This window comes from Antennarius striatus, chromosome 23 (assembly GCF_040054535.1).
Source record: "Antennarius striatus isolate MH-2024 chromosome 23, ASM4005453v1, whole genome shotgun sequence".
Classification (NCBI taxonomy): domain Eukaryota; kingdom Metazoa; phylum Chordata; class Actinopteri; order Lophiiformes; family Antennariidae; genus Antennarius; species Antennarius striatus.
The window spans coordinates 12693280-12719914 of NC_090798.1; the positions used below are offsets into that span (position 1 = coordinate 12693280).

The window sequence follows — 26635 nt, forward strand, 5'->3', positions numbered from 1 at the left end:
GTGAAACAAATATTTTTGTCATTTTAACTGTATATTGAACTAAAATAAAAGTGAGAAATTGCGTTGGAATTTTTAAATATTGCTTTCCATCCAAAAAATAGATAATCAAACATCATATAGTTCGATTATATATAATAAACAGATTAACCTAAATAAGCTATTTGAACGTTTTCTCAATATATTGTCGTCTTTTGCATCATTCAGTATCAACTAAATCATTCAACGTGATTTTTTTTTTCCTATTGGCGGAACCGGAAGAGGAAAACACACAGATTACCGTGTTCACACCGCACACCATCCCGGATCAATCCACTAAACTCCAGGAAGGCATTTCACGTTAACGCCCGTTATATTATTCCAGTGCGGATTGGTGGTGGTGGTGTGTGTGTGTGTGTGTGTGTGTGTGTGTGTGTGTGTGTGTGTGTGTGTGTGTGTGTGTGTGTGTGTGTGTGTGTGTGTGTGTGTGTGTGTGTGTGTGTGTGTGTGTGTGTGTGTGTGTGTGTGTGTGTGTGTTGCCGTTCCTCCTTCAGCACCGCTCCACCCGTCCATCTGTGGAAGTGGGACAAGCCGACAGATGGCGCACCGGACGCGGCCTGCGGCGCGGCTGACGCGCCGTCCCGGCGCAGCGCGGTAGTTGCGCACGCAGGCGCTGGAATAAAGGCTGTCGTGATTGCGCGCAATATTATTTTGTGGATATCATTTTATTATTATTTTTTTATTACCATGTTCGAATGACTCGGATCGGACCCCTTTTTCAAGCAAACGCGTTGATGCGCGACGATCGGATTCCACCGGTTTAATCCCCCCCTGACGCGTCTCTGGAGCGGGGAAACAATGGTTGACAACCGCTACGCCACGGCTCTGGTCATCTCCTGCGTGCTGAGCGTCCTGGCCACCGTGTATCTGTCGGTGGCCGTCGGGACGCAGCACTGGTACCAGTACAGCAGCCCCACCGTGCGCGGGGAGGCCAACGTGTCCGAGCTGCGCTCCCTCTATGAGGAGTTCATGGATGGGGAGTTTGATGAGAAGACCTACAGCGACACCCTGTTCCGCCTCAACGGGACCGTGGGCCTGTGGTGGCGATGCGTGACCGTCCCCGAAAACGCGGTTTGGCACAGAGACCCCGGTAGGTGTTCAGAGCTGGGACCCACAGAACCCGTCTAAAGCCGTGCGTCATAACAGATGAAATCCTAACCAGGTGTTAGTCACTTACATCCGGCCTGAACGGACACCGCGTTGGGTCCGTGTGCACCAAAAAGCCTTTTATTTACTCAAAAACCAACGGTGCGCCTTATAATCCAGTGCGCGTTATAGTGCGGAAAATACTGTACTCGTGTACCTACTACCTACAAATCTGTTACAGAACACAAAGGTAGGAATCCATCATCTCTGGATTATGGATGGCATTAGTCCCTAGAAAACACAAAATTATTCTGGTTCAATGCAAACCCGTCATCGACGAGACAAATCTGACCTCATTTACAGGACAGGACGAAAGAAGAGGTGACAATCACACAAGCTGCCTGATGTCTGTGTAGGTTCTCAGTTAACCAGGTCATGGTTCTCCAAAGCTGTTTAAATCGATCCACTGGACATTAAGAAAGTTCTTGAAGACGTTTCGCTTCTCATTCAAGAGGCTTCTTCAGTTCCGAAGAACTGAGTCCTGAAGAACTGAAGAAGCCTCTTGGATGAGAGGCGAAATGTCTTCAAGAAACTTTATAAGAGTCCAGGGGATTGATTTGACCAGCTTTGCATAACACAAGCTGCCTGTTAAAATACTTGTTTACTGTTCAGAACTACTTGATGATAGAGAATGTTTGATTAGATCCAGATCTGAATATTCATTCATCAGATATTCCCACTAATTCTTAATTATTTCAGGGTTATTTATGAAGGTATATTCTATTTTTGCACATATCACATATGTTCATTTCCCCTGGGCTAGGGTCATGACAACATGTAATTCTTATCACTTTAGGAAAGAATGTTCCTTCAGGTGTCTCAGTTGAATCTTCAGCATCATTACAAATTCTAGACTTTCTAAGCCACTATAATGTAAGTTACCATTGGATGCACCAGATCTCAGCAGGTCGACTTTCTTTCGTCTGCGGTGAACGTGTCTGAGGATGGTAGAAAGTATTTTTTTTTTTTTTTTTTTTATTTTATATACTGGTTTGATCCCCGAAGGGAAATTAAGAAGCACACTCTAGCTACTGATTACAAACGCATGCATACATATATGTGAGTACAGGCCCCTGTATCACACACACACACAAAGGGGCCTGTAGGCATGCAGGGGAGGTAGAGTGGCAGGCAGCTCCTTCTTGGTATGCATGAATCAAAGGCCGATCTGAGGTTTTAGAACCGTCTGTTTGACTTTAATCACCTAAAAAACCTCTTTCAGACACCAAGATGGCGTTGGAGTGTCGAAGCTTCAGTCTACCTCAACAGTTCACGCCCAAATATAAAGAACCTGGAAACCACAACAGCGGGGAGGACATGCTGCGCACCTGTGAGTTCACCAAACGTTACTCTTCCCACCAGATTCTACAAACACATTAATTACAACCAATACTGATTCTTGGATAGATCTGTGGAGGAGCCAGTTTCTGCTGCCCCTGGTGTCTTTGGGTCTGGTGGTGTTAGCAGGGCTCACCGGGTTCTGCGCCTGCCTCTGTCGAAGCCTCGCTCCCACCCTGGGCATAGGCGTGCTCCACCTATTGGCTGGTAAGACGTCCGTTGGAGGACGGTCTTTGTCAAAGAAGCGCACGTCAACTTAACAGAATGTTATTGACAATTTTTTTAAGACTGTCTTTCCTTTGAAATCCTACACCATCTACCTTAACCTCGCCCTTCCATATGTGGTTACTTCCCTCTCTTGCATTGGTGTCATTCTCTGACTGTTATATAAGGTGCACCTGCATCCTTCAGCTTCAATCACCATTAAGTTGGACCTTAAAGACCTGAACCGTTGGGTAGTCGAGACAGGGAACACCGCCCGGACGTGGCCTAACTCTGCTCTTTCTGTCCCTTGCAGGTCTCTGCACCTTGGCCACAGTGTGCTGCTACCTGGCGGGGACCGACCTGCTCCACCGGGTGTCCGTGCTGCCCGATAAGGTGGACGGCTCTCTCGGCTGGTCGCTCTACTTGGCCCTCATTTCCTCGCCGCTTCACATGATGGCCGCCGCGCTGCTGGTGTGGGCGGCGCGCAGTCACAGTCAGAACTACTACCGTATGACGGCCTACCGGGTAGCATAGACCAACGTCTGGCTCCAGATCTCTACCCTACCCCACCCTTGACACAAAGATGCGTTTGATAATGATCTCAGAGGAGTGGGATGTGGGTTAATCTCCACCCGTGGATGGATTAAGTGCGAGTGCTATCTAGTGACGACACTATCTGATGCATTAGAAGATCAGATTTGATCTCTCTGGTGTAGGCGTGATGGAATTGGTTTAAAAGGTCAACCAGAAAGAGTTCAACATACACTTGATCAAGCTTACAGCTTGTGTCGCAATTTCGTATTAGATTAATTCCACTTAATACCTGACTTGTTCACACTGGAGAGCAGATTAAAGACTAGCAGGTTTGCCTACAAGTCAGCTGGAAACAGGTTCAGATGTAATCAGAATTGTTCCCGGAGAGAAAATCAATATCGTGAACAAAATCATTACAGTGTTTTCCGCACTGGATTATAAGGCGCACTGTCGGTTTGTGAAAAAATGAAAGACTTTTAGGTGCGCCTTATAGTGTGAAAAATACTGTACTCAAACAGGCTCAACCTGAACAGTGACGACTATATGATGATTGATTTTTTACATATTTAATGTTTTCCGTTGCAAAGTAAAGCTTGTTTTCTTGCGTATGGCTTGTAGTTACGTTCCCAGTGTTCTCAGTTAAATATCTACAACATACAAAAAGTTGAATTAATTTTTTTTTACATAGGTGCACCAAGACCCGACAGTGTCCTTTAGTTAGCCCGAGCCAATCCTGTCGTGAAACATTTAAACCCGGTGGGTCATAGATTGCACACGCGAACATAAAAAGTTCCAAAACAGGAGAGATTTTTGTAGAATTTTTTTAGATTTATTCTCTGAGGAATTCAGGAGAATGTCGAATTATGGCGAGTTACGAGGTTCAGGTTTCATTCCGGGAACCTGCTCATCCTTGTGACGGATTACGTGACTGTTACTGCAGATGTGTCGTGTTTCTCTTCATATTTATTTATTCAAGCTTTTTTTGTGCTGAATTGAAGCATAGTTTTGAACAATTTGACTTTTCTTTTGCAGAAAAAATATTTTGTTAAATCAAAATATCATTAGATGTAGTAGTTTTTCCACCATTTAATGCTTCTTTTGTTGCCCTTACATGCATATAATTATTTTAGTAATTTTCCTATGTAGCTGTTATTGAATTTAGATCTTTTCCTTTATTTTCTGGTCAATCATTTTCACCATTTCAGTCCAAATAGATTCAAGGGAAGGATTTATTTTTCCCCTGTTGTGAATGTGAATGTAATTCCATTGGAATTCCAATATTGCAGCTTATCACATTGTGATATTCCTTTGCACTTAAATTAGCGTTGAACATATCCTGAGTATTATTGTAGTAGACAGAAGTGAATTTCTATTTTTTGGATAGTATTTAAATATCATCAGAGTAAAATTATTTAAAAGTGAAAACATGTATTAGTATTTGTCCAGTAATAAAAGACGAAAACAAATTATCAGCAGTTATTTAGTTTCTTAAATCTAAAGAATGTATCTGAAATCATGAACCAGATTTTATTTGGCGTATTTTGAAGTTTTATCCTTGAATCTTCTGTAATGAAAACATAACAAACGTCATTGTGTGCTGGAATGTGCTGTTCAAGCTGAAACTCAATAATTGTAGGCTACGCTTCAGTGCTGTGTGAGAGTGTATTTACATATTGAAACCCACATTCAATAAAAGAACCATTTTTGTACAATTTACATGGAGTCATATCATGTTTTTGTGTCCCTCCTCCGTGCTCCTGCTCCGTCCGATGGCGGGAACCATGACGCTGTGTTTCCTCGCCAGTAGGAGGGCAATGTTTTTCTCGTAGTAGGCGCTCTCGTTGATGAAGAAAGGATAAAGGGATTCTTCGCCGTGATACCGCAGCGTTTCGCCAGAGAAGGTCTGGAACAGCGGGTCGTCAGGTCGGAGCAGGCAGAAGTCTCGGTCCTGTTGGAAAGGACGGGTCATTTTAGAAGTTTTTGATTTAAATTAAAATAAAAAGACACATCAGATCATTTGAAACCTGGGGAAATAAATCTAAAAGGATCCTTGTGGGGGGGGGGAAACAGCCTTTACGTTCATTAATGAGCCTTAGAGACGAGATTGACGATTTCTTTCATTATTGGTCAAAGCCAGGCTAGCAGCACCACACGTCTCCAGAGCTCATGCTACGTATCTTCTACGATCTTCTCAAGAATGTCTCAAGAACTTTCTATTATTAGAAGGTTGACAGTTCATTTAACTTCCTGGAGATTATATGACAAAATAACCCTGAGCGGCTCCTCGGGGATCCGTCAAATTCCTCACGGAGACGATGAAAGTTAACATCGTTTGGACTTTAGATCAATGTAATCCTGAATTACTGTGACTCAGGTATTTCAAAGTTTAACCAGGCTGGCGCTCAACAAGCAAAACATTGCAAAACCTTTGCACTCTACTGCGCAATGATTGAAACGTTCCACAGCTGAGTTATGAGTTAAATCCATAGGCGATTCCAGTTGAGACAGAAATGCCAGACTTGTTTACCCGTCAAGTCTCTGCGCGTAGATGTCTGCAATATATCTGGAATGTGTAACTGTTTCACCAACTGTCATGTAGTTTTTAAGACGATGCGACAGCTGCTGTATTTTTAATGATCTGCTATATATTCTGTTCAACACTCAGTAATAACACTCACTTTTAAACACAGGACGCGCCACTAATCACTCCATCTAGCCCTACGAACAGCCTGACAACATAATTACAGTCATTTGATGTATTTATACATAACAAGCTACTTAGATCACATGACTGCTGTCAAACCCATTTTAAACCCATGTTTTACAGATTAAAACACGACTCTGGATCTCAAACACGCCCAACTGTCTTTGAAAGTCCATTGACACAACATCATAATAATCAAGCTGTTGTACTTCCTGTACACTGCAGGTCATTGGAGGTCATTGGGTATCTGCAGAGTGATCAATCAAATCTGATCATTCATTTTTATTGTCATACAGAAACATCTGATCGTACCCAACAGTCGTTATCGATCACGTAAAACTCTCGTGAGTACTTCCTGTCTGACTAGCGCAGCGATAAGGAAGGTGTCAGGCTTAAGAATGAAGCCTTTCGGGCTCCAGTTTGACAAGAAGCGGCTGACATGTATCGGGGCGTCGGCTTCGACGGAACTGCAAACCCAGGTGTGTTCAGAAATAACACCTGAGATAAAGTCGCAGCCTAAAGCGACGCCGTCGATGTCATCGATGTGATTGATCGCACTTCAGTTGGATGTGGGTTCACAATAGAATCAAGAGCCGAACTGTTTTTATAAAACTTCATGCTCCTTTATTCAAATGCCACTTTAACTGACATTTCAAAACGCTTTAACAGACAGAAAAACCCAACAGAACGCTCCAGGGCAGTCATAAGAGACAGCGGTGGGGAAAACCTCTCGCATTGAGGAAGAAACCCTTGGCAGGACCCAAAACTCTTTTGGGCATCCATCCACCTTCATTGGTTGGGTGGAAAAGAAATACAATGAAGAGAAGGACAGGGTAAGAGAAAGAGAGAGACAGAGAGTCTTTATGGTGAAAGAGTTTTGATCTCCTTTACTTTCGATAAAAGGATAGAGAAGACAGAATTCTTTCATTTTTCCACCAGTATTCACACTGGAATGTGGCCTCATTGTTTCTGGTAATAACTTGGCTCAGAATTGTTTTGACCCGCTTGAGAAAGTTGCTTTTTATTTACTCAAGAATGTTTGAGATATATGGATATTGACAAAAAGACATCTGCGCTACTATCAGTTAAAAAAATCACGATGTGGGGCTGTTTTAACATCCGCTGCATGACATTCAGGTTTTAAAGCATCACAAGACTCCAACAATGTGACACATTTTTCAGAAGGAATGTCCAGGCTTGCTCAATAAAACACTGCCAAGCCACATTCTGTCCACCTTACAGGAGCCTCATAGGTAAACCGTTCGTTATTGCTGAAGCCAGAAGGCTTAACGTTGAGCTCGATGAAGTAGATTTTACCTGGAGTTGAGGATGAACGGCTGCTGTGATGTCGTGGGTCTCTGGGTCTCTTGGGTAGTCGATGTTTTGAACCACTGTGAACACGTCCACAGGTCCTCCTTCAAAGACAGTACCTGATGACAAAAGCAAAAACAGGTTTTCAACACATTTTCAAGAATGTAAAAGATAAATTGTGATTGGTATCACCTGAGTTAAAGAGTCGGACCCATTCCAGCATGTGCTGAACACCTAATTTCATTGTCGTATAGATGTTTGACCTCACCACCCCGTGAGGTTGAGGGCCAATCTCCATACCTATAGAAAACAAATTTTACATTTTAAATGTCACATTATTCAGTGTTCAGATATTTTTGTTAAAAATATGCAATGGTAAAACAAAAAATCCCACCAAATCCATGTTTTCCCACTGTATCAAGGGAATACGCTTCTTGCCCTGAGATGGCATAGTTCAGGTATCTCACTTGCATGTCTGGCATCTGCCTCTAAAAGGAACAAGTTGGACACAGCTTCAGATTTCCTGCATTATGAATCTTGTTATATATATTTGCTGAATTCTGGAAACGTGCAAGGTTCTTTCGGTCTCGCCTTCAGGTGTCTGAATATCTGCAGGCAGATCCAGTCGCTGTCAGAGTACGCAATGACGCACAGGCCCATGCAGGATGTGGTGTTGTGGAGGTCGCAAACGAGATCCACTGCCTCCGGACTCCCTTTAGGACCCAGCGTGGCGTTCAGCTCCTGGGCTCTGATGACCTCGTAGGGGCTCTCGTCTGATACGGGACCACTGGGAGACAGAGAGAGAATCTGATCACCACTCGCTGTGAATCGGGGTGGTAACCACTACCATCAGCTTCAACACGCTGCCTTACTAGAGGCTGGCATTGGTGAAACAGCGATTCAAGTCTCTGCTGACGTATCGGCGGCATTGCTGGGTAGCGAGCGGGTTGGAGATTAGCGTGGTCACCGACAAGGAGTTGTCCTCATCCTTGTCAGTCACTTTCTTGTTCGCCTTCAGCATCTCTCTCACCAAGTACACCCCAGACAGCTCATTGCCATGGGTACCTCCACAGACGGCAACCCGGGACAACCTTGGAAGACACACCACCTTGTCCATTTCCCTGAGAACTGGCAAAGACATCATCAAAATCCACCGTGGTGGGGAGCTGGATCCTACCCCAGCTGGCTAAGGGCGTGAGGCGGGGGACACTCGAGGCGCGACGCCCATGCGCCGCCGAGACACACAGAGAAACAGGAACACACTCACACACTACGGTCAATTTGGGACCAGCCAATTACCCTGAAGTGCATTTTTCAATTTCCATCCTCTGGAAACAACTTGTTTTTGCTTCCCTCAGTGGTGGGAATCACTTACAAGACTCTTGACGTGGATCTGTTGCAGATGACAAAGCAACCCAAGAAGAAATAGTGATATGCAAACCCTTACCTCCTTGATCCTTGCAGGAAAAGTTTATATTAAAACTAGTTTAAAGTCTGTCCTGAGTCTCTGAACTGGGTTCGAACAGGCTTCAGTCACAAATGGATTACCTAACGTCACACCCAACCCTTCCCTCTTTCTGAGCTGCTCTTCCACTCTCTCCCGGATCTTTCGCACAGTCTTCCTGACTCAGCATTCTCCCCCCCTTTCTCTCTCTATCTCTCTCTACAGGCGGTAGCTGTCTGTTCCACACCCCTCACCATCTCATTACCACTTCCTGTCACCCAGACTGCACTGCATCATCGTGAGGGCGTCCTCAGTGCATTGTGGCGTTGAGGGTTCCATCCTTGGCTCCAAACAGCTGTGAGGTCCAGAGACAGCTAAGACCCTCCACAACTTTCCACACCTCCCTGGTTCTCTCTGCCCTGTCTATGGGATGGCAGCTTCTAGGCTGCCTTTCAGAACATGGGAAAACAAACCTGCTGGCATAAAACAGCCGGTCCGTTAAAGAAACAGCCCCCACTACATCAGGGGTGTTCAAGCTCAAACAGACGCAGTTACAGTTCCCTCGAGCAATGTTGCAGAACACCAAAATGTCTCATTTGCATTGTCATTCAGGGAAGGATCCATCTGTATTTCCAATTTCAAAAAAATTGTAAAATGAAAGCAGTATTTCAAAATTAAATGCAAATCTCATTAAGTTTATTTGGCTAAAAAAAAAAGGTAGTTAAAGTACACAAATCCATGCTGACAATATATGATCAGACATCAGTGAAGGACATTTCTTTGTACAAGTATATTCTCTTTATAATTATTATACTGATGTTAAAGTCGTTATATTCTCCTGACAAAAGCTTCCAGAGAAGCTCCAGTGTGCATTTCTCTTATTAGTCCTCTTGCAAACACTGTGTAAAACATTCTCAATTTATTGCTGAACAATAGCTGAACGCATGTCTTCTTCTAACTGCAAAATCACGGATTAATAGATTACTTTATGATAGATTAGATAAAGTTAGATGCAATTTTTCAATCCCTTGAGAAAACATTAGAGGATTGAGAAGCTGTGAGAAAATGCGTGAGGATTTTAGAACTTTGATTTCCTGTGCTCAGTATATTTTTCTAAACAACAGTTAAACTGCAAGAATTAATAAAGTCATTTGGCTGATTTTATTTTATTTTATTTTATTTTTTGAATATTATTAGTTTTATTTGACCTACTTGTTTTCTGACAGCAGCCTTTCAACTCCGTATATTTCCGGTGTTTCTTGTCAAAATTAAAATGACGTCACTTTCGTATGCACGAATTCGATTGGCCGATGAGCAACACGTGTCTGTCAATTTATGTACATAGAACAGGTTGTTACTGTGCGTTACAGTAAAAACGTTCCGTTGAAATACATTAATTCACGAATTTATCCCAATTTTATTTTAATTTCCTATTCAATATGGAATATTTTTAGATGATGATGTGAAAGAATTTCATGTGATCCTAATTAATGTCGGTTAAATCTCATGTTATCTTTTAATAACATGAGATTGTATGTGTGAAATAAAATATTTTTTATTATAATTATAATTATGTTTTAATAATTATTTTAATAAATGCACAATTTCTATATGCAGGATGATTTGCTTTTTATTTCAAGTTTAACTGATATTTTATTAATGTTAAAAGATAAACGGCAACATTTTGTGGTCATTTGCATGAAGCCAAATTTGAATGTTAACTGAGCGCAAGCATATTAGTCATTCTGGTTAACATGCTAATGTTTATTGATTTATAATAGCGACCAAGTATTCTTTGGTTAAACCTTTATTTAAATCATAATTTAAAGAACATGAGGAAAAACTATGACATCACAGTATTTATTAAAGAATTTTTCTTTGTTAATACAAAATACTGAACAATGTCACGTCCCCTCAGCTAAGCATGGAAACTCCTTTTAGTGTGAAAATCAACAGTTCCCTTCCAATAATATGAGAAAACTGAAAATACAAGAAAAAAAAGCCACCTTACAATCATCAATACTATGACTTTCTATACATATAGAAAAATTGAAGTTATTTGTGATGCTTCTTTGTTTCTTTATTCTTCATTGTTAAGTACACTTACAGACATATTTATGAAATTCACACACACATTCACACACATCTTATGATTTTGGTGCCAAAATATACTTGCATATGTATGACATCTCCTCAGAAAACACCAAAACGTGACATTTTCACCACTGCGTTGCGTCCCTCTCAACAGACACACTAAAAAAAAGACACAAACAGTATCCCTATTGTTGGTCACCATTCATCACCCCCACAGAAACCTTATTCCAATCCAACGAAAACACATCAGGTCATTGTTTTAGAATAAAACTGCATATTAATGAATATCTTCTCTGCATTGGAACGGGTGTTTTGACATTTTTCCTTTAAAGTTTCAAAGAGACCAGCTACTAATTCCAGCATATCTGCTCCGCTGTGCTTGTGGATACGTGAGAGCATGTCGCTCATTTTTAGAGGCAGACAGAAATACAATTACGCTTTATGGTCAAAATTTCACACTTTTTTCTGTTCCCAAGAGCAAACTGCCCGGCGGCAGCGTTGTAAAGTGATGGAGGAGCAGATATGTAGTGATGCGGACAAAGAATGTGAATTACATTAAGACACCAACTCAAAGAGATAATCAAGAAATCCTTGCTAATGTCTCGAAGGCCACAAGTCGACATTTTAATGAAAGTCAAGATCATTATTTATATATAAATGTATATATTAACCAGGTCTTACCCCCTTCTTTGAGCATTCTTAAAGCACACGATGCTGTGAATGATTTAAAGTCTGCTACATGAACTCATAGGATGAACAGGAACTCTGTTACTTCACTTGAGCAGAGATTGAAAAGAAAGATTTACGTTTAGATTTGGAAGCACTGCCCGTTTTATTTCCCCCCGCCTTGTGCTCAGCATGACCTGGTCAGAACAGCCCCCGTCCAATCAGACGTCTTGACAGCAACCAGGAAACAAAGATGAGACAAACGGAGGTCAAAGAAGAAATCTTTCGCCCCCTGCTGGACATTTACAGCAAAGACTTCCATCTCTTGAAGCAGGGACGTCGCCGTGTGGACGTCCACCAGCAGAAATCAGTAGATCAGTCTCCTTAGAGCAACCTGCAGTCAACGCCAGGGTCAAAATATGTGTGGACAGCCTTCCCAGTAGCCGCGATCCTTGGTTTCCCAGTAGCCGCCCTTATAGATGTGGACGAGTTCGCCGGTGATTCGATCCTCGCAGCGCTCGAACCAAAGTGCCTGGTAGTTGTCGTGCGTTGTGCCTGAAAGACAAAAGGAAGGGTGTTAGTGAACACACCCGGGTGTGGGTAACAGGCGGCATGGGAGACAAAAAAAGAGGAGTACTTGCTTTTTAGGGAGGGGTCAGTAAGAGAATCCTCATCGACAGCTTTAGGAAGAAAAAAGGGGGGAATCACAGAGATTTTCTTTAACCCCTCAACTCCAAGATTTGCCCCATTAAAGGTAGAGAGGAACAAAGAGGAGGTAAAAAAGTAAAGAAGACTTGCGACTCTCACCTTCTTCCGATTGGCTGGGGGTGCGCTGGCTGGCCGCCTCCCTCTCTCTTTCCCGCCGAACGCTGCGCTGCTTCTCCTCCAACCTCTGCTTCTCGGCGTTGGCTTCGTCCCAGCGGCCGTCCTCCATCAGGCGCTGGTCGGGGCGGAGCCGGCTGTCCGTGGGCGCCACGCCCTCCTCCGGCTCGTTGAGGGTCAGCGCCAGCGCCGTGAAGTAGTACATGGTCTCTGCCCCCTCGCTGCGGCCCGAGAGAGGACGTAAAACAGGAGGTCACACACAGACGGGGACACAAACAGCTGACGTTGGAGTTGGGGTTCTCACGGTAACGGGTTCTTCCTCCAAACTTCTCTGGCTTTTAGCGTCTGATAGACGGTCTTCTGTTTGCCGTCGCCGCCGTTCTCCCCCCCCCGGCTGCTCTGCATCACCCTGGAGAACTCCATCTTCTCGTCCCACGTGCCCGAAAGCACGTAGTGCGCTTTGCCGTTCTTGTCCATGACCACGCCCGTCACCTGAGGACAGGATGGGTGGGGGCGGGGTTAAACGTCCGTCACCCACGACACCCATAGATGCAAAAGACGGGAGGATTCCCCTCACCTTCCTGGCCACATCTCTGGAGAAGTAGCTGTAAGGAGCGAACTTCAGGTGGCAGCGGTCTCCGGTGGTGTGGTTCACCACGTCGATCTCTCCAGACTGGAAGCGACAGAAGAAAAAATATTAATTAAAGAACATGAAAAAGAGTATTTTTACAATCAGCAGCTCCTTCTCCACTGACCTGATCGATCCACAGTTTCCCCACGATGATGTTGTGAACGGTGGTGGTGACTTTCTTCCACGTGTAGTGATTGTTGCCCTTTTCGAAAATTGCGTGAATCGTGCCTGAACGGAAAGACGTGAATCAAACGGAGGGGAAAGAAAACAATCCGTGTTTAACAGCTGGGAGGAAGTTCGTGAGGGTGTGACTCCCCCCGTTCCTCAGCCGTCAGTCTGTCTGACACCTCAAACCGTTCCTAGCTTCTCTGCTTTGTCCTGAATTCATCACCGTGTTGTCAGACGGAGACGCTCACCTAGAGGCATGATGGAGAGGTATTTGCCCCTGAACTTGCTGGCAACCGTGATTTCCTGTCTGAGAGTCCAGCCCCTGTTGGAGATCACATGATGCGCCGCTGCAGGGGGGTGGTGACTGACCTGTGAGGGAAGCAGAGACGATAATAAGGCGCACTGTAGGTTTTTGAGAAATTTAAAGGATTTTTGGTGCGTCTTATTTAATTTAATTAAATTAATTAAATTGACTTAATTAAATTGAATTAATTAAATTACACGTAATTAAATTAACTAAATTAATCAAATTTCATTATGGTGCGGAAAATACTGTAGTCCTTTTCAGGAATAGAAAAATTACTGCGTTTTATTTTTCCAGGCTTTTAGTCACGATTCTGTTCCCTCCAGCCTCTCTCGACACTCATCCCTCTACCCGTCGGGGTCGACGTTTCCCCCCCTCCTCACCTGCTCACAGAGGGAGCGGTAGCCGCTCTCTCTCCGGCGGTCCAGCTCGTAGGTCTCCCCCAGCAGGGGGTTGAAGGGCTTGCCCGTGCGGTGGACGGTGGTGGAGTAGGACGACACGGAGAAGGCGGCCACGTAACACATCTGCTCCAGCGTGCTCTGGCACTTGGAGGCCTTGTCCAGCAGCTCGTGGTATTCCAGGTCCTCGGACAGCCGCTGCAGCATGGAGATGGGCTCGTTGAAGTTCACCTGGGGGGGGGGGGGTAGGTTTATGTAGTCATACATTAAAAAAAAGAATTCAGTATTTTATGCACTATAAGGAGCACCTAAAAGCCTTAAATGTTCTCAAAAATAGACAGTGTGCCTGATAATCCAGTGCAATTTATAATCCAGTGCACTTTATAATCCAGTGCGCCTTATACTGCGGAAAATACTGTATATATTGATATGATCCACATTTGGAACATCTAGCAATATAAACCCAATCTACACTCTGATGTGAAACATTTTTTACACATTATATATACTGTGTGTGTATATTATAAATATATATATATATATATATATTATTTTATAGCTGCAGATACAGCGGCAGAAAATGAATGTATATAATTTATATTATATTTATATTATATACACATTATATATAATTAATATATGTATAAAGTAAATTAAAATTTAAAACATTTAAAATTTATATTATATATATAGAGAGAAATCCTCACTTCAAGATGCCCGGCTTCACAATATCGCAGATTTTAGTGGGTAGTCACGTGATACCGTACACGCATGCTATTGGCTGACAGCATCAGGAAGTGCGCTGCACTTCCAGGTATTAAAGAAACACTTTTCTTTAAAAGTGTTTTAAACAGAAGGTAATGAAGACAGAAGGTGGTTTAACATCAGTATGGGGAGGGTTCATAAACACTTAAATTAAAACATTTAAACTTCTCAGCTCAGTAATCTTAAACTGATGAACTATTTTTTATTATAAATCCATTGTTTTATGATTATTTGGTAACAAGAATTTAACGGAACAACAAACTAAATCACAGTCACGTCTTTGCATTCCGATGAAACAGACGTGACAAAATGAGACGACCGACTCGGTCTTCAGTCGGGATTGTGCGTTTTACGTCGTCGTACTTGTGTGACATTTACTCATCCCTCATAATTACGCTGCTCTGCATCCGGTACACGTTCCAGTCTGCAACCGGTCACGTGTAAATGCCACCCCCCTGTGAGTAAACTGGCTGGGGAAACCTTAAGGACTCAATAAACACCTGTGAGTGTTAGATTTATAGAGTCAGATCCTGTTTGACATTCAGGGAATGTCAAACACACTCTTAAAACCAACACCTGCAGTCTGTTTGCTATTTTAAGATAGCGCTCAAAGAATGCCGTCGATCCAGCGCCGCCGACACAAAGGGAACCTGTGTCTGGATTAAACCCGAGCCCCGAGCCGTGATGTGTTCACAGCAAACACACACACAAACACACACACACACACACACACACACACACACACACACACACACACCAGCTCTTTTAAGTCAATGTGCTTTTGTTCCAAGCACATGATGCAGGAGGTGTGACCGCCAAACGCTCCTTCTAAACACTCACAGGCATCGGAATCTTGGACAGCTCTTTCCCGATGCAGTTCTTCATGATGCTCCACAGGTTGAGGGAGTAGTTGGGTTTGTCCGGGATGCGTTTCCTCCTCTTCTTCAAGGGTACGAGCTCCTGAGAGGGAGATTCTGGGTTCAGCGCAAAGGGCTCCTCGTTCAGCTGCAGGAGCAGAAGACTCTGTCAGTTAGCTGTGAGATTAAATGTTGAATCCCATCCGTTTCCATTCAGAAATACACCGCCCTGTTTCAGAGTGAAACCTACCGACTGATCGTCGGAACACATTTCACTGTTGAAGCCACTGACGCTGCTGCTGGACCGTCTATAAGAGAGGAATCAATGAGATTCCATCAGTGCAGAGAAGCGTGTAAAACGACGCAGCACAAATTCTCAGAGAACTCAAACGCTACACACGAAACACAATTTACACACTATCGTTTTTACGACTTCCTGTGTCGTTAACGTGCGCACTGACTTGTGGAACTGGGGATCCGCCGGCACAGTGATGAACTCGGGCGCCTCCTCCATGGCATCGAAGAATTCATTGTCGTCATCCTCGTCGCTCGCCTCGCCTTTACCGGGTCTGGCCGCACCTTCAGGGGATGAAAACTCTCAAAAAGGGACATTTGGGCCCAAAAGGGACATTTTTGTTGTTTTGATGTGTTTCTCTCCCAATAAATCAGTCCGTTAAAAGACTAAATATATGAAATTTTGCTCGTAATTTTCTTTCATTTTTATTTTCTAAATTCTAAATGCTTGTCACTGGAAGTGTACAGAAAAGCAGATTTTCACTGTGTACACACAACACCTGATAGGGTCAAAAATGGTCCAATTGACTCCCATTATAACAACAAATTTTTCATATACTATAAGCATATACACATACTGTATATTTATACATTATATATGTATATGATATATATATCTATATACAATAATGCTGACATGTTATATAATGTTTTTCCATTCATCCAATGGGTGAATGAAAAAAAAATTATATATATATATATAAATGATATGTAAAAAATGTTTCACATCAGAGTGTAGATTTGATACTGTGCCCAAACTTTTGGAAATATTCCATATTTTGTGTTTTACCCATTGGAGGAAAAACAGATTTAATGGCATATTCCATACATCTATATAATAATAAAAAATATATAATGAACTTTTTATCTATGGATAGGTCTAAAGTAATGGAAAAGATCTGATGCATTGAAAGAAAATGTTTGTTTCTGTGTTACTTGTTTTTTTACACTTTTATGAGACGGCCCTTTTGTGACCTGATAAGGTAACGTGCGTAGCCTTTTTAATCGGTCCCGATGTGTTTCGTGCTGACTGTGTGCTCACAGGTGCAGGTGGTCTTACTTTTACTGTCTGCGGTGGCGTTAACCTGCGCCGCCCCTCTGAACGCTCGCTCCAGGTTGTTGTGCTGTTTGGCGAGTTGCTCTAAAGTCTCCTCCAGCCTCACCCGCTGCTCTCGCTCGGCCTGAAGGGCCTTCTGCCACCGTTTGCTGTGAGCCTGAGCCAACGACAGGAAGTCTCGGCACGCCTGGGCGGCACGAGCAAAGAAACCAAGTCAACTTTGATCAGTTAATCTGGATTCAGTTATTTTCCAGGTGATAAAATAGACGCGCTTACGTTAATCATAGCATTAGAGGTTATACGGAAAAGCGTGGCCCTCTCCGTCACCTGACGGATCTTATCCCCCGCCTCTCCGGTCAGACGCAAATTGTCCAGTTCTGATAAAGACCTGAAGGAGATATTAAAAAGAGACGGTGGAATAGATGATCCATTCAAGACGATTAAGCTTAATATCAATGCTTCTGTTCAAATGGTGCTTTACACCGAAAATTCCAACAGCATTTTGTCGTGATAATCTCAACAATAGCATTCGAAGACAATCTGGACGTCACATTCTTCGCTTCTAAGTCGAACGACAAGAGACCTGAAAAACCTGAGACTAAACAAAAACCAGCAGCAGGCTGGACGGCGGACCTCTGGAGGGCGGTGCCGTGCTTTGAGATGAGGTCGTTGCACGTGCTGAGATCCTCCACTTTGCTGCCTAACGTCCTCAGAGCGGACTGGACTTCTATATTCTGAGACCCGCCGCCTCGTCCGGGCGCGGCCCGTGGAGAGGTCGGAGAAAAGTCATCCCCCGAGTCGTCTGTTCAAAATAAAAAATAAAAAAACACAAAAAACAGCAGCGTTAAACAGGTTTGACTCGATGCCGATCTGTGACTCAGAGGACAAGCAGCTTCAACTGGAGACAACAAACGTTGGGGATTTTTTCGTCTGCTGGGTGCTTCACCTGACTCAGTCTGCATGCGAGCCGCTTTGGCTTTGGCGAGTTCCAGAGCGGTGATCCAGCGCTGGCGTTCCACCTCACAGCTAGCCTTCAGGTGGTACGTCTGCGCGCCGCCATTGGAGATGACGAAGTTGCAGGCGTCGTCCACGGTGATGGTCGCCGTGGCCAAGTTGATTGTGCCTCGACAGGTGTGGCCCATCTCTGCCTGCGTCCTAAAAATCAGAGTTTTGACACAAATAAGCATCTGATAACGTTATCAGCTGGGGTTTGGTCGCCCCTCCTAAAGGGAATTTTATCGATTACACAGTCAAGGATTTCTGTTTCATACCTGTAGTACGACAGAAGTCCATTACTCAGGACAAACCACCGCCGCTGATAACCCTTGATGTAGTTCGTCCACTTGAACACCCATCCTTTGTACGTGTCCCCAGGACTGGGAGCGGGGCTTTTGGGCTCCGACATCACAGCCCCCCAAAATCAAGAGACAGATTTGAGGAACCTTGAGGTGAAATGTAATAAATGAATAAAGTTATTCACTAATTTTTAGTGTTGCACACTCCATTCCATCATGCAAAAATGGGATATTTGTTGATTTTCTTAACATTAGTCCATGAAAAGAAGATTACGTGGCATCTAGTTGGACAACTGACAAATTCTTTCGGAGAAATTCAATCAAATATGTGAGAAATTCCTGTTCCAGCATTTTATTGTAAGAATTTGCTTTGGTTTATCAATATAATTTATTAATTATGGTAAATTTTAATATATCACCTAGCCCTTTAGACAAACGCGCTGCAAATGTCATTTTCTGATATTTATATAAATCATTTAAGATAACCTGTAGATTAAATCATTCCTTTAAAAAACAATGCGGGCAATATTCCAGTTAAAATGAGATTATCAAAGAAAACAATCAGTTCATCGACACTAATAAAAAATGGTTAATGATAAATATCTTTAAACACAGGGACATTATTAGTTAGTTGTGGTTCATGCTGATCCTTCATTGTTGTTTAACAGGTCAAAGATTAACTATAGGATCGATAGAGATTCACTGTTGACACAATTCCCAAAAAAAACTAGTTTTTAGCCTTAATAAGAGGTCAAAACATTGACTTTTAGTTTTTGATTCTTTCAATAACCTGAACATGTTTAGCTGCTTTAAGCTTTAAAAACTAGTCTTTAAAAACTAACACAAACAAAGGCGTCAAGTACACAAACACCAAATGACATGTTGCTGGAAGTTTAACATTACCAGCTGACATATGCATATTCAACACGAAGGCGCAACAAATTCCTCCGTAAAACTGTTGTTATCAGACCAAAAAGATTAAAAACGCACCGATGGTGAAGTTAAACGTTTACCTTGACGTGTCCCAAATTGTGAGATCTCGCAGAAGACACAGGACGAAGTCACGGCTAACTTTGACACCCATACGCTGTGGTGCGCAGCTAGCTTTAGAGGCTAACTAGCTAAGTAACCCAAACTGCAGGGTTATTAATGAAAACCACTGAACCGAAAATGTCCGTGACGACAGCAGTGTGCTTACAAAGGAAAGTCACACCAACGACTTTCATTATCATCCGTCATTCATCGTGTGTACAGTGTCCACTCCACAGCTGCGTGTGCCGATAACCTAAAGCTAGCAAGCTACACCTAACTAGCCTAACGTTAGCACATTGGTTCCACCCGGTGCAACATTATGTGGGCTCGTCTTGAAACAAACACCTTGCTCCTTCCTGTTCCTTATCGGCTGTGCAAAGTTTATATATTTCTGTACATATTTATTACAAAACAAAAAAACAATCGGCATTGTTTGTTTATTGCAAGTGAAAAATGTAAAATCCAAGAATTTGGTTTTTTTAAACAGCTTGTTTCTCATAAAAAATCGAATAGAGTTTATTTTTACTTTATGTTGCGAGAAAGATTTGGCTACTTTTGTCCAAATACACTCCAGTTGTACTGTGTTCATTACAAATATAATCAGTTACGAGTACATAACCATAATTTTTAAATATTAATTTTACTTACTAAAACTGCAATAAAATCTATTTTATTCATGTACGCATTCATATATGTTAACGTCTGCATACGCTGATGTTGACGTTGTTAACAGGCTAGCTCATTATATCGGGTGGGAAAAGTGTAAAACGTAATGCAAACTGAAATAAAAGATTCGTGATCATGGACATATTTCTCGAGCTTGTTCAAAAACAGGAGTGATTTGGTCGCTTGAGAACCATTCAGGCACGTGAAGAACGAAAAATCGACTCCGGTGGGACTCGAACCCACAACCTTTGAATCACTTCATGTGAACCTAGAAGTCCAATGCGCTATCCATTGCGCCACGGAGCCACCTGTTGATCATAGCGGTTTCACTAGTATATGAAAATATCACTGAACACAGTTTTTTTTTTATATATCTACTGTATGTGTATATATGATTTCTCTATGGTATAACATTACATAAATTCAAAAGATAAATAAATTCACAATAGATGAAAATATATCAATTAAATCATGAAGCTGTCGTGCGTCATATCAAACACTGGGTGGCATTAGAGCAAAAAAACATTTACACTATTACATATTACTGTACATATTTATATCCTTAGCTAATGTATACTTCTTCGGATGCACACTTATTGACTTCCCAATAAAAAAGAGCACATGTAGACATGCTTTGATTTGGAATTGACGCAAAAAAAAAAAGAAAATCCATTCATTTATGACAACAAATCCAACAACGGCAAGATACTGTTAATAAACCTTTCATTTAACTATAATAAAACCTCTGTAGCTAAAGAAACCGTAAGAATCAGAAAGTTTTTTAGGTATAACGCAAAATAAATTCAAATATATCATCTTCGATTTTAAGGTTTTCAACGGAGACCTAGCGATCCGGAAGTTAAGGGGAGACTCCTCTCTTGACTCCAGCGTATCTTTGATGCATCCTGCCAGGACCGGAACTGATCCCCGTCCATCGCTCCAAATCCAAACCAGTCGACCGTGAAGAAGGAGGGAGGCGAGAACAAGCCGAACTGTCTCCGCACCATCACCGCCTCCCACCGAGAACCAACTCGCATCCGTTTGTGAGGCTTACGCGTCGGTGCGGGACATGTTCTACAGGGCTGACATTTTACGACGTAAAAAGTGCGTAAATGCGGACAATCTCGGACTGGAGAACTGGTATTTACGTAAAAATCTCTCTGTTCCTAATGCACGTATTTTGGTGTAGGTCTACGCAATCTACGTAAACGCCTGTCTGGAGACAGGAGGGGATTAAGTTACTGCTCCCGGCGGCCGATCGTTCTATTGGACTCTTCCTGTCGCGGCCCCGAGGCCTCGGTGATCCTGTTCTCCCGTCAGGAGCCGCCTTAAAACCCAGGTAGGCTGCGCTGCTCTTACGCTCAAACATCCAGCTTCCCCATTTTACCGCGTTGTGGCGTAAAATACGTCCTTTGTTGCGCACGTCAAACCCTCATTCATCGCGGGGACAAAAGATCCACGAACAGAAGTGTGTGTGTGTGTGTGTGTGTGTGTGTGTGTGTGTGTGTGTGTGTGTGTGTGTGTGTGTGTGAGACTATTTTATGAGGGGAAAAAATAATATTTCTAGAAAATTGAACGCAGCTTCATCAAAAACATTAAATGCGAACCGTTCCAGCCGTGCGGGATTTGATCTATGATCCTTGCGCACGCATGACGATCAGAATAAATCATAAATGTGTACGTGGGTTTGATAAAGAAACGGGAGAATTTTGAACAAACTGTTCATGATAGTTTTTTTTTGTTTTTTTTTTGTTAGTTATTTTTAAAAATGACGGAACTGAGGCGGAAGTGAGCAGCTGGGAGGCTCATGGGAAATAAAAAATCCAAAATGAAACCTCCTTCATCTGCTGGATTATTATTACTTTGATAACTGTGGAGCGTAAAGCGCACTGCCCACACACACACACACACACACACACACACACACACACACACTAGTGTTGTAGTTTCATTGGGATCATGCCCTTTTGTCCAGGAAAGACTCCAACCATCAAAGAACTTGCCGGCTGCCTCTCTCCTCTCTTTTTTCCATTTTATGTATTTATTTATTCATTTATAATCACTTTATTTCCTTTTTTTTTTTCCCTCCCCAGCTATGTCTTTCCGGCGAGGTGTGGTCCGGCAGAGCAAGTTCCGCCACGTCTTCGCCCAGGCGTGGAAATCGGAGCACTGCCTGGACGACATCAGGGTGTCGCGCGTGACGTGGGACGGCCCCCTCTGCGCCGTCAATCCCAAATTCATCGCCGTCATCATCGAAGCCAGCGGAGGCGGGGCCTTCCTGGTGGTTCCGATGGGAAAGGTGCGATCGATATTTTATAAAGCCTGCGTGTCACTTCCTGTTTTTTCTACTCTTCTAAAAGCAAAACGTCAGCGTCTCCTTCACTTCCTGCTTCCTGTGTGGTTAATGGTTACGCTTACGAGGCGGAGAGTGGACGAAGGTCGTGTGTGAAAGCTTCTCAGACGTCATGATTGAAACTATCTCCCCCCCCCCCCACTTTAGAGCGGCCGGATCGATCAGTCCTGTCCGATGGTGAGCGGTCATGCCGGGCCGGTGCTGGACATCCAGTGGTCGCCTCACGACGACAACATCATCGCGAGCGCGTCAGAGGACCTGACAGTAAAGGTCGGTCAGCGGCTGTTCGCTGGAAGCTTTTAGCGCATCGATGGGCTAACAAAATGTTCTGTGTGCCCCCCCCCCGACTGAAGGTGTGGCAGATCCCCGACGGCGGCCTGACGTGTCCCATGACCGACCCCATCGTGACCCTGGAGGGACACTGCAAAAGAGTGGGGATTCTGGCCTGGCACCCGACGGCGTACAACATCCTCCTGACTGCAGGTGTGAAGCCACACCTCCAGCTCTGCTGGATCGTTTTGCATAAATTTGCATACAAGCAAAAAAACAACAACACAGGCGGCGTCGAAGCAGACGTGGGTTTGGATTCCCGTCCGCCTCGTTTTCCATGGCTGTTTTTGGACACGCTGTTCAAATCCTGCAGCTTCTAAACGATCCACAAACTAGATTTCCACGTCCAGACAGAAACTTGTCCGACCTGAAAGTCGTGTCTTTACTTTCTGCTGCGTCAGCGTGCAGGAAGGACCCAGAGACGAACGGCCGCGGAGGAAGAACGTCTCAGTGTAAAGACGTTTAATGATGCATTCTGGGTCAGAACTGATTTCAGGTTGGGTGAAGGAAACAAACGAAATCAAAACGTCGCCCCGCGACAGCAAATACACACCTTCAGACCTGTGTAAACATTGTTTTACTGCAGCGTTGGATAAATATCACCCAGCTAGTGTTTCTGAAGCTACATGATTGTAAAATCCACACGCCAACTCTGATGTTTCTTCCTCTTTCTAGGCTGCGATAACGTGATTTGCGTCTGGAACGTCGGCACGGAGGAGCTGCTCTACAAGCTGGACGACGCCCACCCTGACCTCATCTACAGCGTCTCCTGGAACAAGGACGGCAGCGCCGTCTGCACGGTCTGCAAAGACAAGGCCCTGCGCGTCATCGACCCGCGGAGGGGCGCCGTCCTCAAGGTCACTCCACTGTTTTATTTGCTACGCAAGAAGATGCTATCAAAGTCTACACGTTGCCATTGGTTACCGCCTTTTTGACATTCTCACAGGTGAAGGAGAGGGTCCACGAAGGCACCAGACCCATGAGGGCGGTGTTCCTGTCGGATGGGAAGATCCTGACCACGGGTTTTGACCGTATGAGCATGAGACAGCTGGCATTATGGGATACGGTACAACAACAAAAAATCTCTCATGGATTGTTCATCGCACCATCGGCTATAGCTGATTGTCCATCAAGTATTCATGTTTTTTCTAAAACTTGAAGGATCTTGTCGTAGATTAACAACTAAAAATAATTTTAAAAAATATGTAAAAAACATGGTAATAACAATAAGTTAAAGTAAATAATAAATAAGAATAATAACAATAAAAATAAATTAATAAAAAATAACATTAACAAAAAATAGACTGGAGTGGAAAAGTAATTTCCCCAAGAGGATAATAAAAAGCATGTTTCTTCTTCTGTTAATTTTTGTTTCAATGTTTTTTATATTCTACAGAAAGATCTCTCTAGCCCACTTGAGACGCAAGAGATTGACACGAGCAACGGGGTCCTTGTACCCTATTACGACCCCGACACGAACATGTTCTACCTGTGTGGGAAGGTAACGGTCTCACCTTTGCACGGCCGATGGTGAAATCTGTGCAGACTGTTTCATTTTCGTTCCATGAATTTGATCCTCTTCTGGCTTTCAGGGGGACAGCACCATCCGGTATTTTGAGGTGACCAACGAAACCCCTTATGTTCACTTCCTCAACTTATACAGCAGTAAAGAGCCTCAGAGAGGACTGGGCTTTCTTAGTAAAAGAGGAGTGGATGTCAACAAGTGTGAAATTGCCAGGTGAGGATATTTTGGTGTTTGATATGATATTTTATGAAATACAGCGGTACCTCTACGTACAAAATTAATTGGTTCTGAAAGAAATTTCGTAAGTAGAGACACGTTTTCCATGCAAATGCCCTAATCCGTTCCAAGCCCCCCCAAAATTCAGACAGAAATGATTTTTAAAGCATAAAAATGCATCAAAACATGTAACAAATACATGTTACGATTAGATTATTACACAACGAATGAGAGTTGTGCATAAAGTAAAAAAACAAAGAATAAAGAATAAAAAAGATGGTCATTTAAGTAGAAAATGTCGTAAGTAGAGACATTTGTAAGTAGAGGAACCGCTGTACAATAAAACATCGAGGGTCTTACAGCCTCTGTTTGTGGAACTCCAACTCGAACACTTATTTTCCGGCCCTCTGTAGGTTCTACAAACTCCATGAAAGGAAGGTGGAACCAATTTCTATGACTGTACCTCGGAAGGTAAGCCAAGCAAGAGAAGTACGACCATCGTAAAGATTACCACTTGAATAACTTGTCATTTACTAGTAATTAATGCACCTTTCTGTCTCCGTTTTGCCTTCCAAGTCAGATCTGTTTCAGGGAGACCTCTACCCGGACACGGCCGGGTTGGAGCCGGCTCTCCTGGCTGAGCAGTGGATCGCCGGGCAGGATGCGCCGCCGCTGTTGGTCTCTATGAGCGGCGGCTACACGGCACATCCGTCCAAACACAGGGACAACCTCCGAGTCAAAGCCCAGCTCGCCTCGCAGGACTCCGGGCCCGCCGCCGCCTCGCCTTCGGCCACAGCTCCCACACCGACATCTACCTCAACAGCCAAGGAGATGGAAGTGGAGGTGCCCCCGCCGAGGGTAGCGACGAAAGACACAGACGGGAACGCCGACAGGCCAACAAGAGAGGTGAGCGAACATCATACCGACCTCACCAATCGTCCTAAAGTCGTTTCCGACTGATCTTTTCAATCGTTTCTTTAGGAGGAGCTCCTGACCGAGCTGCTCGCCGAAATGAAGGCCCTTCGAGCCGTGGTCCTCGCTCAGTCCCAGAGGATCGAGGTGCTGGAGAAGCAGCTGGCTCGTATCGAGGACGGCGATGTATGAGAGCCAATACTTCCAGAGAACAGTCTTACTAAGTCCATAGACCATAGCCTTACTAGAATCAAGAGAACCTTAAGCTGTGTGAGAATATAGTGACTAACTGTGAATCAGGACGGCTTGTAACCATTTCAACTAAATTAGATCACTTGGTTTTTCCAATCGGACGGAGACGGGGGTGTCGTCTGCGTAGAGGGATTTCTGGCTTTGTACAGAGGAAAAGATGACGATGCTTTGGGCTTTACAAGACTATTAACTTTGAAGGTCTTTGTGGTATCGAATATCGCCTGAAGCATCATTTGAATGAAGGTCTACATATAAGATTGAAGTCATTAGGCACTTATGATTTTTGGTTTTTTCTTTTAAAGCAATCAGAAATGTAATCATTAGGGCTATAGCTGAAGCTGTCAAACTGATGTCCTCATACTCTTCCAGTCACCAACTCTTGGGTGACTTTTTGCTTTTTATATCTACTTTAATTACGGGATGCTGAAGGTGAACAGCTGGTACACACATCATGACTCTTTGACAGTGACACCTGTGTGAGTGTTAGCCAATGAGAGCGTAGTTGAACTTTTATTTGTGTCGTAAATTCCGTGTCGTCTCGTTAGTGGAAAGGTGAATCTTGAGTTTTTCATATCTCCTATCATGAGATCATGAGAGAGTAATGGCTGTCGTGTTCGTCCGCATTATCATCACGAAATGAACTATAACCAAAATACATCCTGATAACGGCTGAAGTGTCCTGTTTTGGGGGGTTTTTGTCCTGCTTTGGGGTTTTTTCTTTTGTTTTGGGGTTTTTTTTACTTTAACACGCCATTTGTTCTCAGATCTACTGTCCACGAAAGTGTTTCCATTCCCAAACAATAGGAAGTCGTACCGAGATGTGAAACATTTTTTTGTGTATGTGCTGATGTTAAAAAAAAGAGATGAGAAGGTTTTTGTAATTTTTTTTAAATTTTACTTTATATTTTGATGCATTTCTGTCACATGATCACGCAACAATGGTACATTCCACCGCAGACTCATTTAATTCTATTTCTTTATGCACTTCCTCTGAACCCAAGCTGTAAAATTAGTAGCAGGTTAAATGAGACTACATTGTGAAAATCTAATAAATATTCATTCCTCCTTTCCAGTAATTCTGTTACTTTTTACTTTCATGGATGCCGCAGTCGACATCTGTCTGTTCTTTGTGATCATTTCTAGGTTGTGTTTGAATTCTGTGCATATTGAACACAACTTTTGATACCAGAGGTATGCTCTTTAAAAAATGTTCCTCAAAATCTCACGTTTACCAATTAAAGGGAAACAATCTGCTGTGAACCGAAGGCGTTTGCAGCGTTC

General features: G+C 43.3%; 4 protein-coding genes and 1 non-coding gene across 9 annotated transcripts; 2 read left to right on the plus strand and 3 right to left on the minus strand.

The window, feature by feature from the left end:
* Window positions 1-615: 615 nt before the first annotated feature.
* LOC137590920 (claudin domain-containing protein 1-like) lies at window positions 616-4641 on the plus strand. Its single transcript, XM_068308781.1, has 4 exons — window positions 616-1126; window positions 2405-2512; window positions 2590-2727; window positions 3038-4641. The coding sequence occupies exons 1-4, from the start codon at window positions 835-837 to the stop codon at window positions 3256-3258; spliced, it is 759 nt and encodes a 252-aa protein (XP_068164882.1). The 5' UTR covers window positions 616-834; the 3' UTR covers window positions 3259-4641.
* A 130-nt stretch (window positions 4642-4771) lies between these two features.
* LOC137590918 (N-acyl-aromatic-L-amino acid amidohydrolase (carboxylate-forming) B-like) lies at window positions 4772-9969 on the minus strand. 4 transcript variants are annotated; one of them, XM_068308779.1, is made up of 7 exons: window positions 9930-9969; window positions 8146-8401; window positions 7865-8060; window positions 7668-7761; window positions 7466-7573; window positions 7280-7392; window positions 4772-5206 (listed from the first exon to the last, which is right to left on the minus strand). In XM_068308779.1, the coding sequence occupies exons 2-7, from the start codon at window positions 8388-8390 to the stop codon at window positions 4982-4984; spliced, it is 981 nt and encodes a 326-aa protein (XP_068164880.1). In that variant the 5' UTR covers window positions 8391-8401; window positions 9930-9969; the 3' UTR covers window positions 4772-4981. The 4 variants fall into 4 exon arrangements, with proteins under 4 accessions (XP_068164880.1, XP_068164881.1, XP_068164879.1 ...); XM_068308780.1 differs by lacking the exon at window positions 9930-9969 and adding an exon at window positions 8972-9252; XM_068308778.1 differs by lacking the exon at window positions 9930-9969 and adding an exon at window positions 8721-8953.
* Window positions 9970-10466: 497 nt separating this feature from the next.
* On the minus strand, window positions 10467-19450 carry LOC137590775 (oxysterol-binding protein 1-like). 2 transcript variants are annotated; one of them, XM_068308556.1, is made up of 17 exons: window positions 19082-19450; window positions 18045-18215; window positions 17720-17928; window positions 17407-17575; window positions 17050-17161; window positions 16777-16960; window positions 15884-16001; window positions 15673-15730; window positions 15406-15570; window positions 13786-14031; window positions 13347-13467; window positions 13055-13158; window positions 12877-12972; window positions 12604-12791; window positions 12285-12520; window positions 12119-12157; window positions 10467-12032 (listed from the first exon to the last, which is right to left on the minus strand). In XM_068308556.1, exons 2-17 carry the CDS (start codon window positions 18176-18178, stop codon window positions 11890-11892), a joined length of 2322 nt encoding a protein of 773 aa, XP_068164657.1. In that variant the 5' UTR covers window positions 18179-18215; window positions 19082-19450; the 3' UTR covers window positions 10467-11889. The 2 variants fall into 2 exon arrangements, with proteins under 2 accessions (XP_068164657.1, XP_068164658.1); XM_068308557.1 differs by lacking the exon at window positions 12119-12157 and having other exon boundaries at window positions 19082-19444.
* Window positions 19451-19984: 534 nt separating this feature from the next.
* Window positions 19985-20072, minus strand: trnar-ucu (transfer RNA arginine (anticodon UCU)). Its single transcript is given in 2 exon segments — window positions 19985-20020; window positions 20036-20072. It is a non-coding gene; the product is annotated as a tRNA-Arg (tRNA).
* Window positions 20073-20573: 501 nt separating this feature from the next.
* On the plus strand, window positions 20574-26430 carry coro1b (coronin, actin binding protein, 1B). The gene is made up of 12 exons (XM_068308246.1): window positions 20574-20870; window positions 20956-21105; window positions 21860-22065; window positions 22267-22389; window positions 22473-22602; window positions 23125-23306; window positions 23396-23515; window positions 23846-23950; window positions 24042-24187; window positions 24604-24661; window positions 24767-25096; window positions 25172-26430. The coding sequence occupies exons 3-12, from the start codon at window positions 21862-21864 to the stop codon at window positions 25292-25294; spliced, it is 1521 nt and encodes a 506-aa protein (XP_068164347.1). The 5' UTR covers window positions 20574-20870; window positions 20956-21105; window positions 21860-21861; the 3' UTR covers window positions 25295-26430.
* Window positions 26431-26635: the final 205 nt, after the last annotated feature.